At 44.1% G+C, this 12,109-nt stretch overlaps 1 protein-coding gene across 1 annotated transcript; it reads right to left on the reverse strand.

Moving 5' to 3' along the window:
• Positions 1 to 11,324: 11,324 nt before the first annotated feature.
• LOC101545576 (60S ribosomal protein L23a-like) lies at positions 11,325 to 11,795 on the reverse strand. Its single transcript, XM_055119639.1, has one exon. It carries the CDS (start codon positions 11,793 to 11,795, stop codon positions 11,325 to 11,327), a length of 471 nt encoding a protein of 156 aa, XP_054975614.1.
• Positions 11,796 to 12,109: the final 314 nt, after the last annotated feature.

Raw genomic sequence — 12,109 nt, forward strand, 5'->3', positions numbered from 1 at the left:
TTCTTCCCTCCTTCCTTCTTTACTTCTTTTTTCTTGTCAGGTTATCTTGTGACCTCCCTGAAATCTTCGTTTTTCTAAGAAACTGAAACTCAGAGAATTGAAATCCTCTTCTCCCTTTGCAAATCTCCCCTCTCCAATCTAATCAGTACTTAGGCTGCCCCTGCTGGGTCATTGTCCCTGATACTCCTTCACTCTCCACTATCTACTGTCTGATTGAATGTGCCCTTTCTGGGTTCATATGGTGTAGGTCCCACAAGACCCTTTTAATCTTTATTTTGAAATCAGAGGTGAAAATATAATGAAAATTCAGCCTAGATTACATTTGTCATTATGTCAATGCAATATAAAATATAATTTAATTTGGGACAGAAAAATAGTACAGAGGTAAATGAGTTTACCTTGTATGTGGCTTACTCCAGTTCAGTCCCTGGCACTGCATATGGTCCCCTGAACACTACTAGGAGTAACTCTTGAGTCCTCCTGGATGTGGCACAAAAACCCAAATATAATTAAATTTGTTTCATGTAGGAAGGCCCCACAGATGCACAACTACGAGGGCTCATAGGAGTCACTATGCATCTCTGGGTTGGAGACATCTTACCAAATAAAATATGGTGGATAAAATGAACCTACCAGCAAATGCTACTGGTCTCTCCCATTAAATATGGGTATGAAACCTGAGTATGTGCCAAGTGTGATCAATGAGAACTTTGAAAACTAAATGATGGAAATAATGAGCAAATTGAGGAAAATAGTAGAATTCTAAGTATTATTGAACCAGTAGCAAGTTCTATTCCACCCATTTTTTAAAAAATGATTTTTGGGAGGGACCCTTGTGAGGACTGGGATTGGACGCAGTTCAATCCCAGTAATACTGAGTCACACCTCCAATTCAATCACCTCTTTTTTCTTTTTTTAAATCTCCTCTTTTTTTAACCTCCGTAACTCCTGGTCTAAATTCAGTCAGCTTGAAACATATGTATATATGTTTATGTATGTATATATAAACATATGTATATATATGTGTGTGTATATATGTATATGTATATATATAAAATCAGTAAAGACAAGAGTTTCTTTTTTTTTTTTTTAAGAGAGTTTCTTGAGAACAAACTAGATTTGGCTTGGGAATAGGAAAGAGCAAATAGGGAACATTCTTTCCTGCCTGATCTTTCTTGTCTCAGCCCCTAGGCCATTTTATATTGGTAGTGATAACAGTGACAATAATACTGACTGAGGACATTCAGGACTCAATTTCTGAAAGAAGAGAGGGACTCTGTGTCCCAAGAGGGTGGGAAAATAAAGCAAGAAAATGATGAAAGTAATACATATAAGAAAAGAAGAAATAAAACTCCCTCTTTGCAGGTGACATGGGTGTTAGTGTAGAAACAAAAATATCACCCCCCAAAAAAAAACAAAAAAACAAAAAAGTCAACCAGTGAATTCAGCTGTATTACAAGATACATGGTCAGTACAGGAGAATCAATAATGTTTCCATATGCCTGCAATTAGAAACAGAAAAACAGACTTCTGGGGCCCAAGAGCTAGCCAGCAGGGTCGTCTCAGACAGCCATGCTTTCTCTGCAGGAGAGCAGCACCACACTATTCTTTGAGCACCACCGGGAGCAATTCCTGAGCACAGAGCTTGGAGTAGCCCCTGAGGAGTGCCTGGTGTGGCCAAACATCAAAAACGGGTCATCCCTCATGCAGCCAGCCATGTTTCTGGCTGTAATATATACATATCTTTGCCATTGTAACCAACTTTCTCTTTTTGGTACCAGTGGGGGCGCTGCACACCCAACACTGGAGGCTACTTTTGGCTCAGTACTCATAGGAACTGCTCCTGGTGGTGCTCAGGGAACAAAACCCACTGCCTTATACTTGCCAGGCAAGCGCCATAGCGCTGAGCTACATGCCCAGCACTCACCAATATTTTAGTGCTTGGACTGTGGTAAAAATATCACTGTCTATGGGGCTGGAGCAATAGCACAGCAGGTAGGGCATTTGCCTTGCACGTGGCGGACCCGGGTTCAATTCCCAGCATCCCATATGGTCCCCCGAGTACTGCCAGGAATAATTCCTGAGTGAAAAGGCAGGAGTAACCCCTGACCATCACCGGGTGTGACCCAAAAAGCAAATATATATACATATATATGCATATATACATACATATACATATATCACTGTATCACTGTCATCCTGTTGATCATTGATTTACTCGAGCGGGTGCCAGTAACATCTCTATCTATCCCAGCCCCGAGATTTTAGCAGCCTCTCCTTACTCGTTTTCCCCAACGATTGGAGGCTCTTTTCAGGGGAATGAGACCTGTATTTGTTACTGTATTTGGCATATCAGATATGCCACAGGGAGCTTGCCAGGCTCTTCTGTGTGGTAAAAATATACACAACATAAAATTTACCATCTTGATCTTCTCCTTTGTTCTAGTGTTTGGGCCACACCCAGCAGTGCCCAGAGATCACTTCTAGTTGTGCTCAGGGCACCAAGCATGAAAGCCAAGCCTCCTGCATGCAGAACATGTGCTGCAGCCATTGAACCATCTCTCAAGGGCCTAATCTTTTTTTTTTCCATGCCAGGGATGGAATTTAGGGTCTCACACATCTAAGGCAAACGAGCCACTGCTGGGCTACATCCCAAATCATTTTAAATGATTTAATGTACAAATGTGCCATTAATTACCTTTACAATATTGTGCAACCAACCACGCTATCTTTTGTCATCACCCCAAACAGAAACTGCCCACTAAGCAATGAATAAGTGATCTCTTCTGGACTCAAATCCTTTTACCTCTAAGCTCAGTTTCCATAATTCTACCTGTTACAGAAACCTCACATAAGTGGAATCAGAAATATTGGTCCCTTTGTGCCTGGGACATTTGATTAGAACTTTTTAAAAAGTTTATCTATATTGTGCATATATAAGAGCTTCATTCCTTTTCATAACTAAAAGTATTCCAACAAATATTCTACCTTTTGTTAATGTATTCATGCACAAATATGATAAAACTTTGTGTTGTTTGCACCTTTTGATAATTGTGAATAATGCTGGAGCCAGAGTGATACCGGAGTAGGGCATTTCCTTGCACACAGCCTGAATTCGAGTTCAGTCCTCTTTATCCCATATGGTTTCCTGAGCACCTCCAGGACTAATTCCTGAGTGCAGAATCCAGGAGTAACCTGAGCATTGCCAGATGTGATCCAAAAAGAAAAAAAAAAAAAACCCTGTGAATAATACTTCTACGAGGAACTTTGAATTCCTGTCATCAAATCTTTGGGGTATATGCCTTGGGATGGAATTTCTGGGTGGTGGACCACATTTGTGGTTTTGATTTGCATTTCCTTAATGACTATGTTGATGACTTAATGAGTTTAAGTATTTTTAATGTGCATATTTGCTATTTGTGGGTTTTTTTTTTGTTTAAAATCCTTTGCTCATGCTTTTGTCTGGGAGAGGATGGCGGAGGGAGGGGGCTGCCCAACAATGCTCAGGAAGCCACAGGACCTTCCTCCCTGTAATTCTAGGTCCATTCTACCTGTGGTTCCGTGTGAAGGCCCAAGGTTGTGATGCTGTTGGGGGACCTCCAGGCTATTCCCCACAATCCTCGGGGGACCAGGCTTGTCAGGGACTGGGCAGGGCTTAACTGCATGCAAGACCCACTCTTTAACATCTGTACTATGACTCTGGCCCTCTGGACCTTCTTCAGTTGGCTTGTCTTTCCCCACCCCTCTTCCCTTCCCTTTGCTGTTATTGTTACTGTCATGTTGCACTGTGTGACTGGTTGTGGTTCTTGCACACTTGATTGTGGTACACTGGAGGTTATCCACTTAGTTTTTGGCACCAGGATCATGGTGACAGTGTTGGAGACAGAATTTGGTGATGTGAAGCAGTGCCTCAGATTGAACTTAGCCTCAGACAGGTGCTCTACCGCTGAGTCACGTGTGGGTCCCTAGGTTATTGGTTTTTGTTTGTTTGATTATTTATTTTGTTTTAATTTTTGTTTCTGGACCACCCCTGGCAGTGCTCAGGGATTACTGCTGGCTCTGTGCTCAGGGGTTACTTGTGAGCATATGTGGTTGCTGGGATCGAATCTTAAGCCTTATACATCTCAGGTGCTCAGGGACTATTCCGGCAACATTTCATAGACCTGTGTTTCTTTCATTTATTTTTCCTTTTGTGTGTTTGTTTTTTCGGCCATACCTGGCAGTGCTCAAGGCTTACTCCTGGTTCTTTTTTTTTTGGAAGAGAGTCAAGGTCATACCTATTGATTCTTAGGATTTATTTCTGGCTCTGCCCTCAAGGATCACTCCTAGTGGGCCTCGGAGAACCAGGAGTTGGGGTTGAACCTGGATTTAGCCAAGTGTAAGGCAAGTGCCCTACCCTCTACACTATCTCTCCAGGCCAATGTCTCTCAACCTTTTTCCAACTGTGGACCCCATCTGCCATTGTTTTCTTCCTATGCCTCGTACATCCTACTTGTTGCCCCCACTCTCATGCTATGGCTCTCTATTTATGTTATTTTCACCTGTGTCCCCCTTAGGATATTCTGGGGGCTCTCCAGGGAGCCATATAGCCTTATCCTGAGAAATGCTGTTTTAACTTACCAACAATATATAAGTTCCAAAATCTCCACATCTTGCCAACACTTGTTATTATCTTTTATTTCTCCCCATATTTTTCAGGAAGGAGCCTCTCAAAGCAGCACTTTGGGAATTTGGAGACCTCAATCGTGATTCTCAGCCAATTGGGCTGAAGTTTTCTCCAAAACCCTCATATTGTGGTGCTGTTGGATCATCCCAGTGGTGCCAGGGAAACGTGGACCCTCCCGGCAGTGCTGAGGCCTCCAGGGCTGCACCCAGCAATAATTGGGGGTGGGGGGACCATGTATTGCAGGCAGTTGAGCAGCTGTATTCTCTCCCAGCTCCTCCTTTGTTTCGCTTAATTATTTATTTTTGCTGGAGATCTGATCCAGGGCAGCAGACATGCAAAGCGTGCACTCGGTCATCACAGCCCTAGCCCCTGTTTCTGTTAGTATTAGGTGGGAGATGCTATTTGATTGTGGTTTTGATTTGCATTTCCCTATGACTCATTTTCAGTGATATCTATCAACCATGTGTATCCCTTTGAATAACTATCTCTCTGGTCTTTTGCCCGTGTTTCAATGGAGTTTTTTTGCTTTTTGTTGCCGAGTTGTATTTATGGGATCCAGGTTCATCTTATACACCAACATCCTCATATCACAAAGGCCAGCAGGGCAAGCTGCAGGTACTGGTTCCCCTGTACTGAGTGAGATGCTCAGCTCAGGCTTGTGATTGTGTCTTAATTGTGCCTGTCCTGGATGGGGGGGGGGGCGTTATGTTCAAGGTTGGTTCCTGCTTGACCCTGAGCTGCTCGCTTCGACTCTGACCACCCATAGAACAATCAGGTCACTGTCACTGTCATTGTCATCCCCATCCCGTTGCTCATTGATTTGCTCGATCGGGCACCAGTAACATCTCTCATTGTGAGACTTATTGTTATTGTTTTTGGCATACCAATTACACCACGGGTAGCCTGCCAGGCTCTGGCGTGCAGGCGTGATACTCTCGGTAGCTTGCCGGGCTCTCCGAGAGGGGCAGAGGAATCGAGCACGGGTTGGTTGCGTGCAAGGCGAATGCCTACCGCTGTGCTATCCCTCCAGCCCAGAACAAGCAGGTAGGAAAACAAATACATACCAGTACCGTTTAATGTAGTCAGAAGTTTTGTGACCAAAAATAAGCACTCGTGGGGGCTGGAGAGATAGTACAGGGAGTAAGGCCCTTGCCTTGCACATGGCTGACTCGGGCTGGATCCCTGAGTACTGCCAGGAGTGATCCCTGAGCACAGAGCCAGGGGTAAGCCCTGAGCACCACCAGGTGTAGCCAAGCACAACAGCAACAAAAATATGCCATTATAAACTTGTTATTTGTATTAATTAGCCTATGATGACATTTTCTTCTCTCTGTTATTCTTAATGTTGCCATTTCCAAGGACTTGTCAATAATGTTAAGTCAGGAGAAAGGGATGGGGGAAGGGAAAAAGAAGAGATAGGCATTTTGTTTTAAATGTTTTTTTCTCCCCTTCCTGTCCCTTGTTGGTGGCTGTTGCTATGACCAGGACTTGCACAGCCAGTTGTGTGTTGGCACACTTGATTGTGCTGCACCAAGACCGCACTCCTTGCTGTGGGGATAAAGATCACATCACACTCATATTGGGGGCTGTCTATTGAACTTTTGGCTTCACACCTGCAAGGCAGGAACTCTTACCACAGAGCTAGACCTGCCTCCCAGCCGGTTATGGATGTTCCTACACTGCTACCGCAACTTATTTTGGGGAGGGGGCCCTTCCAAGTGGAGTTCAAGGACCCCAGAGCCAGTCCTAGAGATTCAGCCCACTGGACTGGGTTTCAGTGTGATGGCCAAGGTTGTGGTGCTACTCAGGCCCTGCAGTGTTGGGCACTACATGGGCCCCCCAGCCCTGCTTAGAGTCCTCTAGGATTACACCTGGGGCTGCTGCTCAGGGTACCATGTCGAACTGGGCATCAGTTGCACGCAACACATGTGCCTTATTCCCTGTGCTGTCTACATGGGTTTTTTTTCCGCTTTTTGGGTCACACCAGGTGATGCTCAGGGGTTATTCCTGACTGTGCACTCAGGAGTTACTCCTGGCAGTGCTTAAGGGACCATATAGGATGCTGGGAATTGAACATGCACGGGTCGGTCGCGTGCAAGGCAAACACCCTATCCGCTGTACTATCGCTCCAGCCCCTCCATGTTCTTCTTACAAGGCTGATGTTATTTCAAAATATTTTTTTTTGCTTTTTTTTTTTTGGATCACACCTGGCGATGTACAGGGGTTACTCCTGGCTCTGCACTCAGGAATTACCCCTGGCCATGCTCAGGGGACCATATGGGATGCTGGGATTTGAACCCGGGTCGGCCGCGTGCAAGGCAAACGCCCTACCCGCTGTGCTATCTCTCCAGCCCCTATTTCAAAATATTTTTAAAATGTTAAAATTTCAAAATCACTTTAAAGACAAAGTTAAAAAATATCTTATAAAAAATTGTAAATAATTTTTCTGATACATCATTTTGTAGAAGGTCTAGCATGACTTCCCACTCTATAAGTTGAAACCTAGAAACTGTACATAGTGACTTTCTGCCAAAGACCGTTATGTGCAAAGGGGTAAGAAAATAATTTTTTGTTTGTTTTTTTGGGCCTTACCTAGTTGTGATTGGGGCTTACTTCTGGCTCTGTGCTCAGGGATCACTGCTGGCTGGGTTTAGGGGCTCATATGTGGTGCCAGGGATCAAACCTGGGTTGGCTACACGCAAGGCAAGCACTTGATCAACAGTACCCTCTCTCCAGCCTCCAGGGGAATAATTGTTAATCGAGGACCGTGATGTGGTGGAAGGGATCAAAGGGGGTGAGTCCCACATGTAACTGCCCCTACATTTAAAATTTTATTACCTGTAATAATTTTAGGTGCCATAAAGACTTTCACATTGAAAAAAATATATGAAATGATACCACTTTGAAAACTAACCTTTCTCCCTGTTAATCTAAAATAAGGACTTAGAACCTTGCTTTTCCCATCATCTATTCTCCTATGTTTTTTTTTTGTTTGTTTGTAAAGGGGTCACACCTGGTGATGCTCAGGGGGTTACTCCTGGCCCTGAACTCAGAAATCTCTCCTGGAGGGCTCTGGGGACTATCTGGGATGCTGAGGATCAAATCTGGGTTGGCCGTGTGCTAGGCAAACACTGTACCATCTGTACTCTGGCCCCTCTTCTATAGTTTTCATTATATCAGTCTGAGGCCCAAATACCTGGTTTAAAAATTCTTTTTCTACTTTTCTCTTTTGAATTTGTTGCCATAGCAAAGCAAGAACAATTATTTCAACTTAGCAGCATCAATTTCAAGTGCTGTGTTTTATTGTTATTTCTCTATCTTTAGTTTCAAGGCTCTTTGCCAGTTCTTTTCTCTAATTTCATCATTCCTGGGCTTCTGATTCATTTCTTAATTATTTATTGTACAATTCTGAGCAATTTCTGCAGAAAAGGGAGCTAGCTAGAGGGAGGATACTAGTCAGAAACTCTTGTGGTTTCAAGTGACAGAAACCCAACCCAAACTGACTTCAGTAAACCAAAGATAGTGTCTCATCAAGCAGGAAAGTCCAGGCTTCAATTAATATGGTCTCAGACTATGTCATCAGGAAATTCTCTCTGTCTCTTAATTCTGCTTTCTGCCTCCTCATTGATTTCAGAAGACATTTTTTCACTTCACGGCATGTTTGGCCTTAGACTCACATTCACTGTCCTCTAATAAGGAAGGCACCCTGCATCACATGGTCTCCCAGCATTGTGGGGTACAGCCTGGAGACCCTCCACTGAACACTGCCTGGAGTAGCCCTTTCTTTCCCAGTTGTTTGTGCAGAAAGTTGAGCTTCCATTGGCCTGGATCACATTGCATACCCAACCTCTGAGCCAACATCTGGGACTCTGCAGACCCCAGGGTCACAAGCTTACTCTTGACTTACGGGTGAGACCAGCACTCCAAACCACATCAGCATGCAGAAGTCATAGTTCACCAAAGGAAAATTGGGTTGTAGCTAACAGGCAGAAGAGGTGATGTTGTGGGAGTGAGGTGGGGTGGGGTAACCATATGCAAAGCATGCAATCCATCACCAGGTTACATTATTTTCTAAGATTCTACAAGATGTCCCTTATTCTCTAAGAGTCTGCAGACATGTGAATTGTCACCACTTTAGAAAAACCCAAGGACTAGAGAGACAGTGGAGTAGTTAAGTCACTTTCTTTGCATACAGCTGACCCAGCTTCAGTTCCCAAAGCCACATATGGTTACCTGAGCACCACCAGGTCTGAACCCTGAATATTGAGCCGGGAGTAATCCCTGAACCCCCTCAAAAAGCAGAAAAATAGAAGAGGAGGAGGAGGAGGAAGATGAAGAGGAGGAGGCAGAGGAGGCAGAGGAGGAAGAAAAATCCAGAATCCAACTGGCCATTCGAGGAGAGCCTTTTAACAGTGGCTTAGAATAGCCTCACTGTGTTCCAGAGCCTAGTTCTCAGCTTTGTGCTTCTAAAAATTGGTTGTTGTCAGTAGGCCTAAATGGTTATTCCCCCTGGGCCTGGCTTATGCTAACCTGTCTCAGCAGAGACTGATGTATAATTAAAACCCATCTTTAAATAAGCCTTAAATGCCACAGGAACTGAATAGGGTTTATTCTCTGGTTAGTGTACTTTCCCTGTAAGAAAACAAGTGAAACCAACTCTAACCATCATACTACTTGGTGCCCACAAAAGAACTTTTTAAAATATTTTTATTTTTTGCTTTTTGGGTCACATCCGGCGATGCACAGGGGTTACTCCTGGCTTTACACTCAGGACTTACTCCTGGGGTGCTCAGGAGACCATATGGGATGCTGGGAATCGAACTCGGGTTGGCCACATGCAAAGCAAATACCCTACTCGCTGTCCAGCCCCCCACAAAAGGATTTTTTTCTCTGGGAAGAGTCATGTTCTGATATAGCATGCCACGGTTTTCAAATGTCCACATGTGCCGGAAGAATAGAGAAAGATTAGTATGTGCTGAGACGGAAGGAAGAGTAGTCTAATGTGTCCAGAGTGTGGAAGAGCAGTGTAGGAGGAGTTGGGGTGGCAGGGGGTCAGTAAAGACCTCTGAGTCCAATGAGGAGCCCCTGACTTACTTTAAAAAGAGGAGTACCAGAGGGCCAGAGAGATAGTTTAGGATTTAAGGTGCATTCTGTGCATGTGACTGGCCCGTTTTATTCTCATCCCAAGGTCCACATGGTCTCCCTGCATTGTGAGTGTAGCCTGGAGGCCACCCTCCCCATAAAACACTCCCCATGTGTGGCCCTTTCTCTCTGGGAGGAGCTCCTGGTACCAAACTGTTATGAAAGATTGGTATAAGGAGAAATAGCTGAGATGGGAAACACTGAAAATAAGAGTGAAGGAGTTAATGGGGTGGGTTAAGTGGAAGAGTCTATACAATACGCAGAAGCCAACAGAATATATATATACAAGCAGATGATCTTGCTAACAAGGAGGTCTTGATTTAGGTGGGTCTAGAGTGGGGCCTGCTGGAGTCTGACAAACTACGGCAATGCCGAGGCTGCTGGTCTGGAGACACTTCCAATAGCAAAAAATTTCAGAGATATTAAAGGAATAGAATGTAAAGGAGTTTGTAATTGTTTTGATGTGGAGAGGGTTGGGAGTGAGACAAAATGAGCTAAGGATCATACTCAAGCTTCTAGCTTGAGTATCGAGGCGAAGGTGATGTTAGCCACAGATACATGATGAGGAACAGGTTTGGGTGGGGTTGATAGTAATGACAGATAACATTTAGGACACTTACCATGTGCCAGGATCCTTACATACATTGTCTTATTTACTCCATACAGAAAACCTATGAGGTAAATTCTACTGTAATTTCTTCATTTTGAGGGTGATGAAACTAAGGCCAAGGCCATAGAGATGGTAAGTGGAGCAGTCAAAATGCTAAGGCTCCAGTAGTCTGAACACAGATCTTGTGCAGCTAATCATGGGTCATGTGGCTATGTGGAAATACCTGTGATAGAGCATGTGGCACTCTCCAGCTGGACATGCTAACCTGGAGTTTGTTTTAGCAAAAGTTAAAGATGGAGGATGAGGGGCTGGAGAGAAAGTATAGTGGGTAGGATATTTGCCTTGCACAAGTGTGACCCAGATTTGATTCCCTGAATCCCAAATTGTTCCCTGAGCACTGCCAGGCGTGATTCCTGAGTGCAGAGCCAGGAGAAAACCCTGAGTACTGCAGAGTATGCCCACGACCCCCCATTCCCCCACCACAGACACACAAAATATAGGAGGAATTCAGCATCTGAGGGAATAAAGCTATTTAAGAAGGGCTGTATCCTTGAGTACTGTCAGTCTTGCTTTTATTTTCTGGGGGAGTATAATCATCACAAAGCATGACTATAAAGAAAACCAGCTTTTTTCTTCTTTTTTTCTTTTTGGATCACACCTGGCGATGCACAGGGGTTACTCCTGGCTCTGCACTCAGTGCTCAGGGGACCATATGGGATGCTGGGAACTGAACCCGGTCAGCCGTGTGCAAGGCAAATGCCCTACCCGCTGTGCTATCGCTCCAGCCTCAAGAAAACCAGCTTTAAGATTCTTTAGTAATTTTTTTCCTGATTAGATATTGTTAATGTTCATTCTTTTTTTTTATGGTGGAAAAAAACTGTATTTAGGATTAGCCAGCTGGACTGTTTAGATGATCCCAATTTTGTTGGCAACATCCAAGTTGTCATAATCAGGAGCCAGCCGAACATATGCCTTTTTCTCTCCATCAGGCCTAATCAGGGTGTTGACCTTGGCTACATCAATGTCATAGAGCTTCTTCACAGCCTGTTTAATCTGGTGCTTGTTAGCCTTGACATCCACAATGAACACAAGTATGTTGTTATCTTCTATCTTCTTCATGGCTGACTCAGTAGTGAGAGGAAACTTGATGATGGCATAATGGTCAAGCTTGTTTCTCCTGGGGGCGCTCTTCCGATGGTATTTGGGTTGCCTTCTCAGCGGCAGGGTCTTGGGTCTTCGGAAGGTGGGTGACGTGCGGATCTTTTTCTTTTTCTGGCTGTGGACGCCTTTCAGCACTGCTTTCTTGGCCTTCAAAGCTTTGGCTTTGGCTTCAACTTTGGGAGGGGCAGGGGCTTCCTTCTTGGCCTTCGGCGTCATCTTGGTTAAAAGCAAATGTTCATTCTTTATTTCAGAGATTTAAGAATTTTTCAGGATTATGCCTATTTTGGTTTTAAATTATTTTTTTTAATTTTGGGGATAGGGGTTAAGACCACACTTGGATGTGTCCAGAGTTTACTCCTGGCCATGCTCAGGAGACCATATGCAGTGCCAGAGATTATACTGCAAACAGCTGTATGCAAAGCAAGTGACTTAATCACGGCAATTCTCCAGGCTGCTTTTTCCTTTTTAATTTTTCTGGATCCCAGTGAGCTCATTCAATTTTTTACTATAGTTCATATTTCATATTTTTT

This window comes from Sorex araneus, chromosome 11 (genome assembly GCF_027595985.1).
Source record: "Sorex araneus isolate mSorAra2 chromosome 11, mSorAra2.pri, whole genome shotgun sequence".
Classification (NCBI taxonomy): Eukaryota; Metazoa; Chordata; class Mammalia; order Eulipotyphla; family Soricidae; genus Sorex; species Sorex araneus.

Coding starts and splice junctions, on each gene's coding strand:
- LOC101545576 (XM_055119639.1), bottom strand. CDS start 11,795: ATGACGCCGAAGGCCAAGAAGGAAGCCCCTGCCCCTCCCAAAGTTGAA.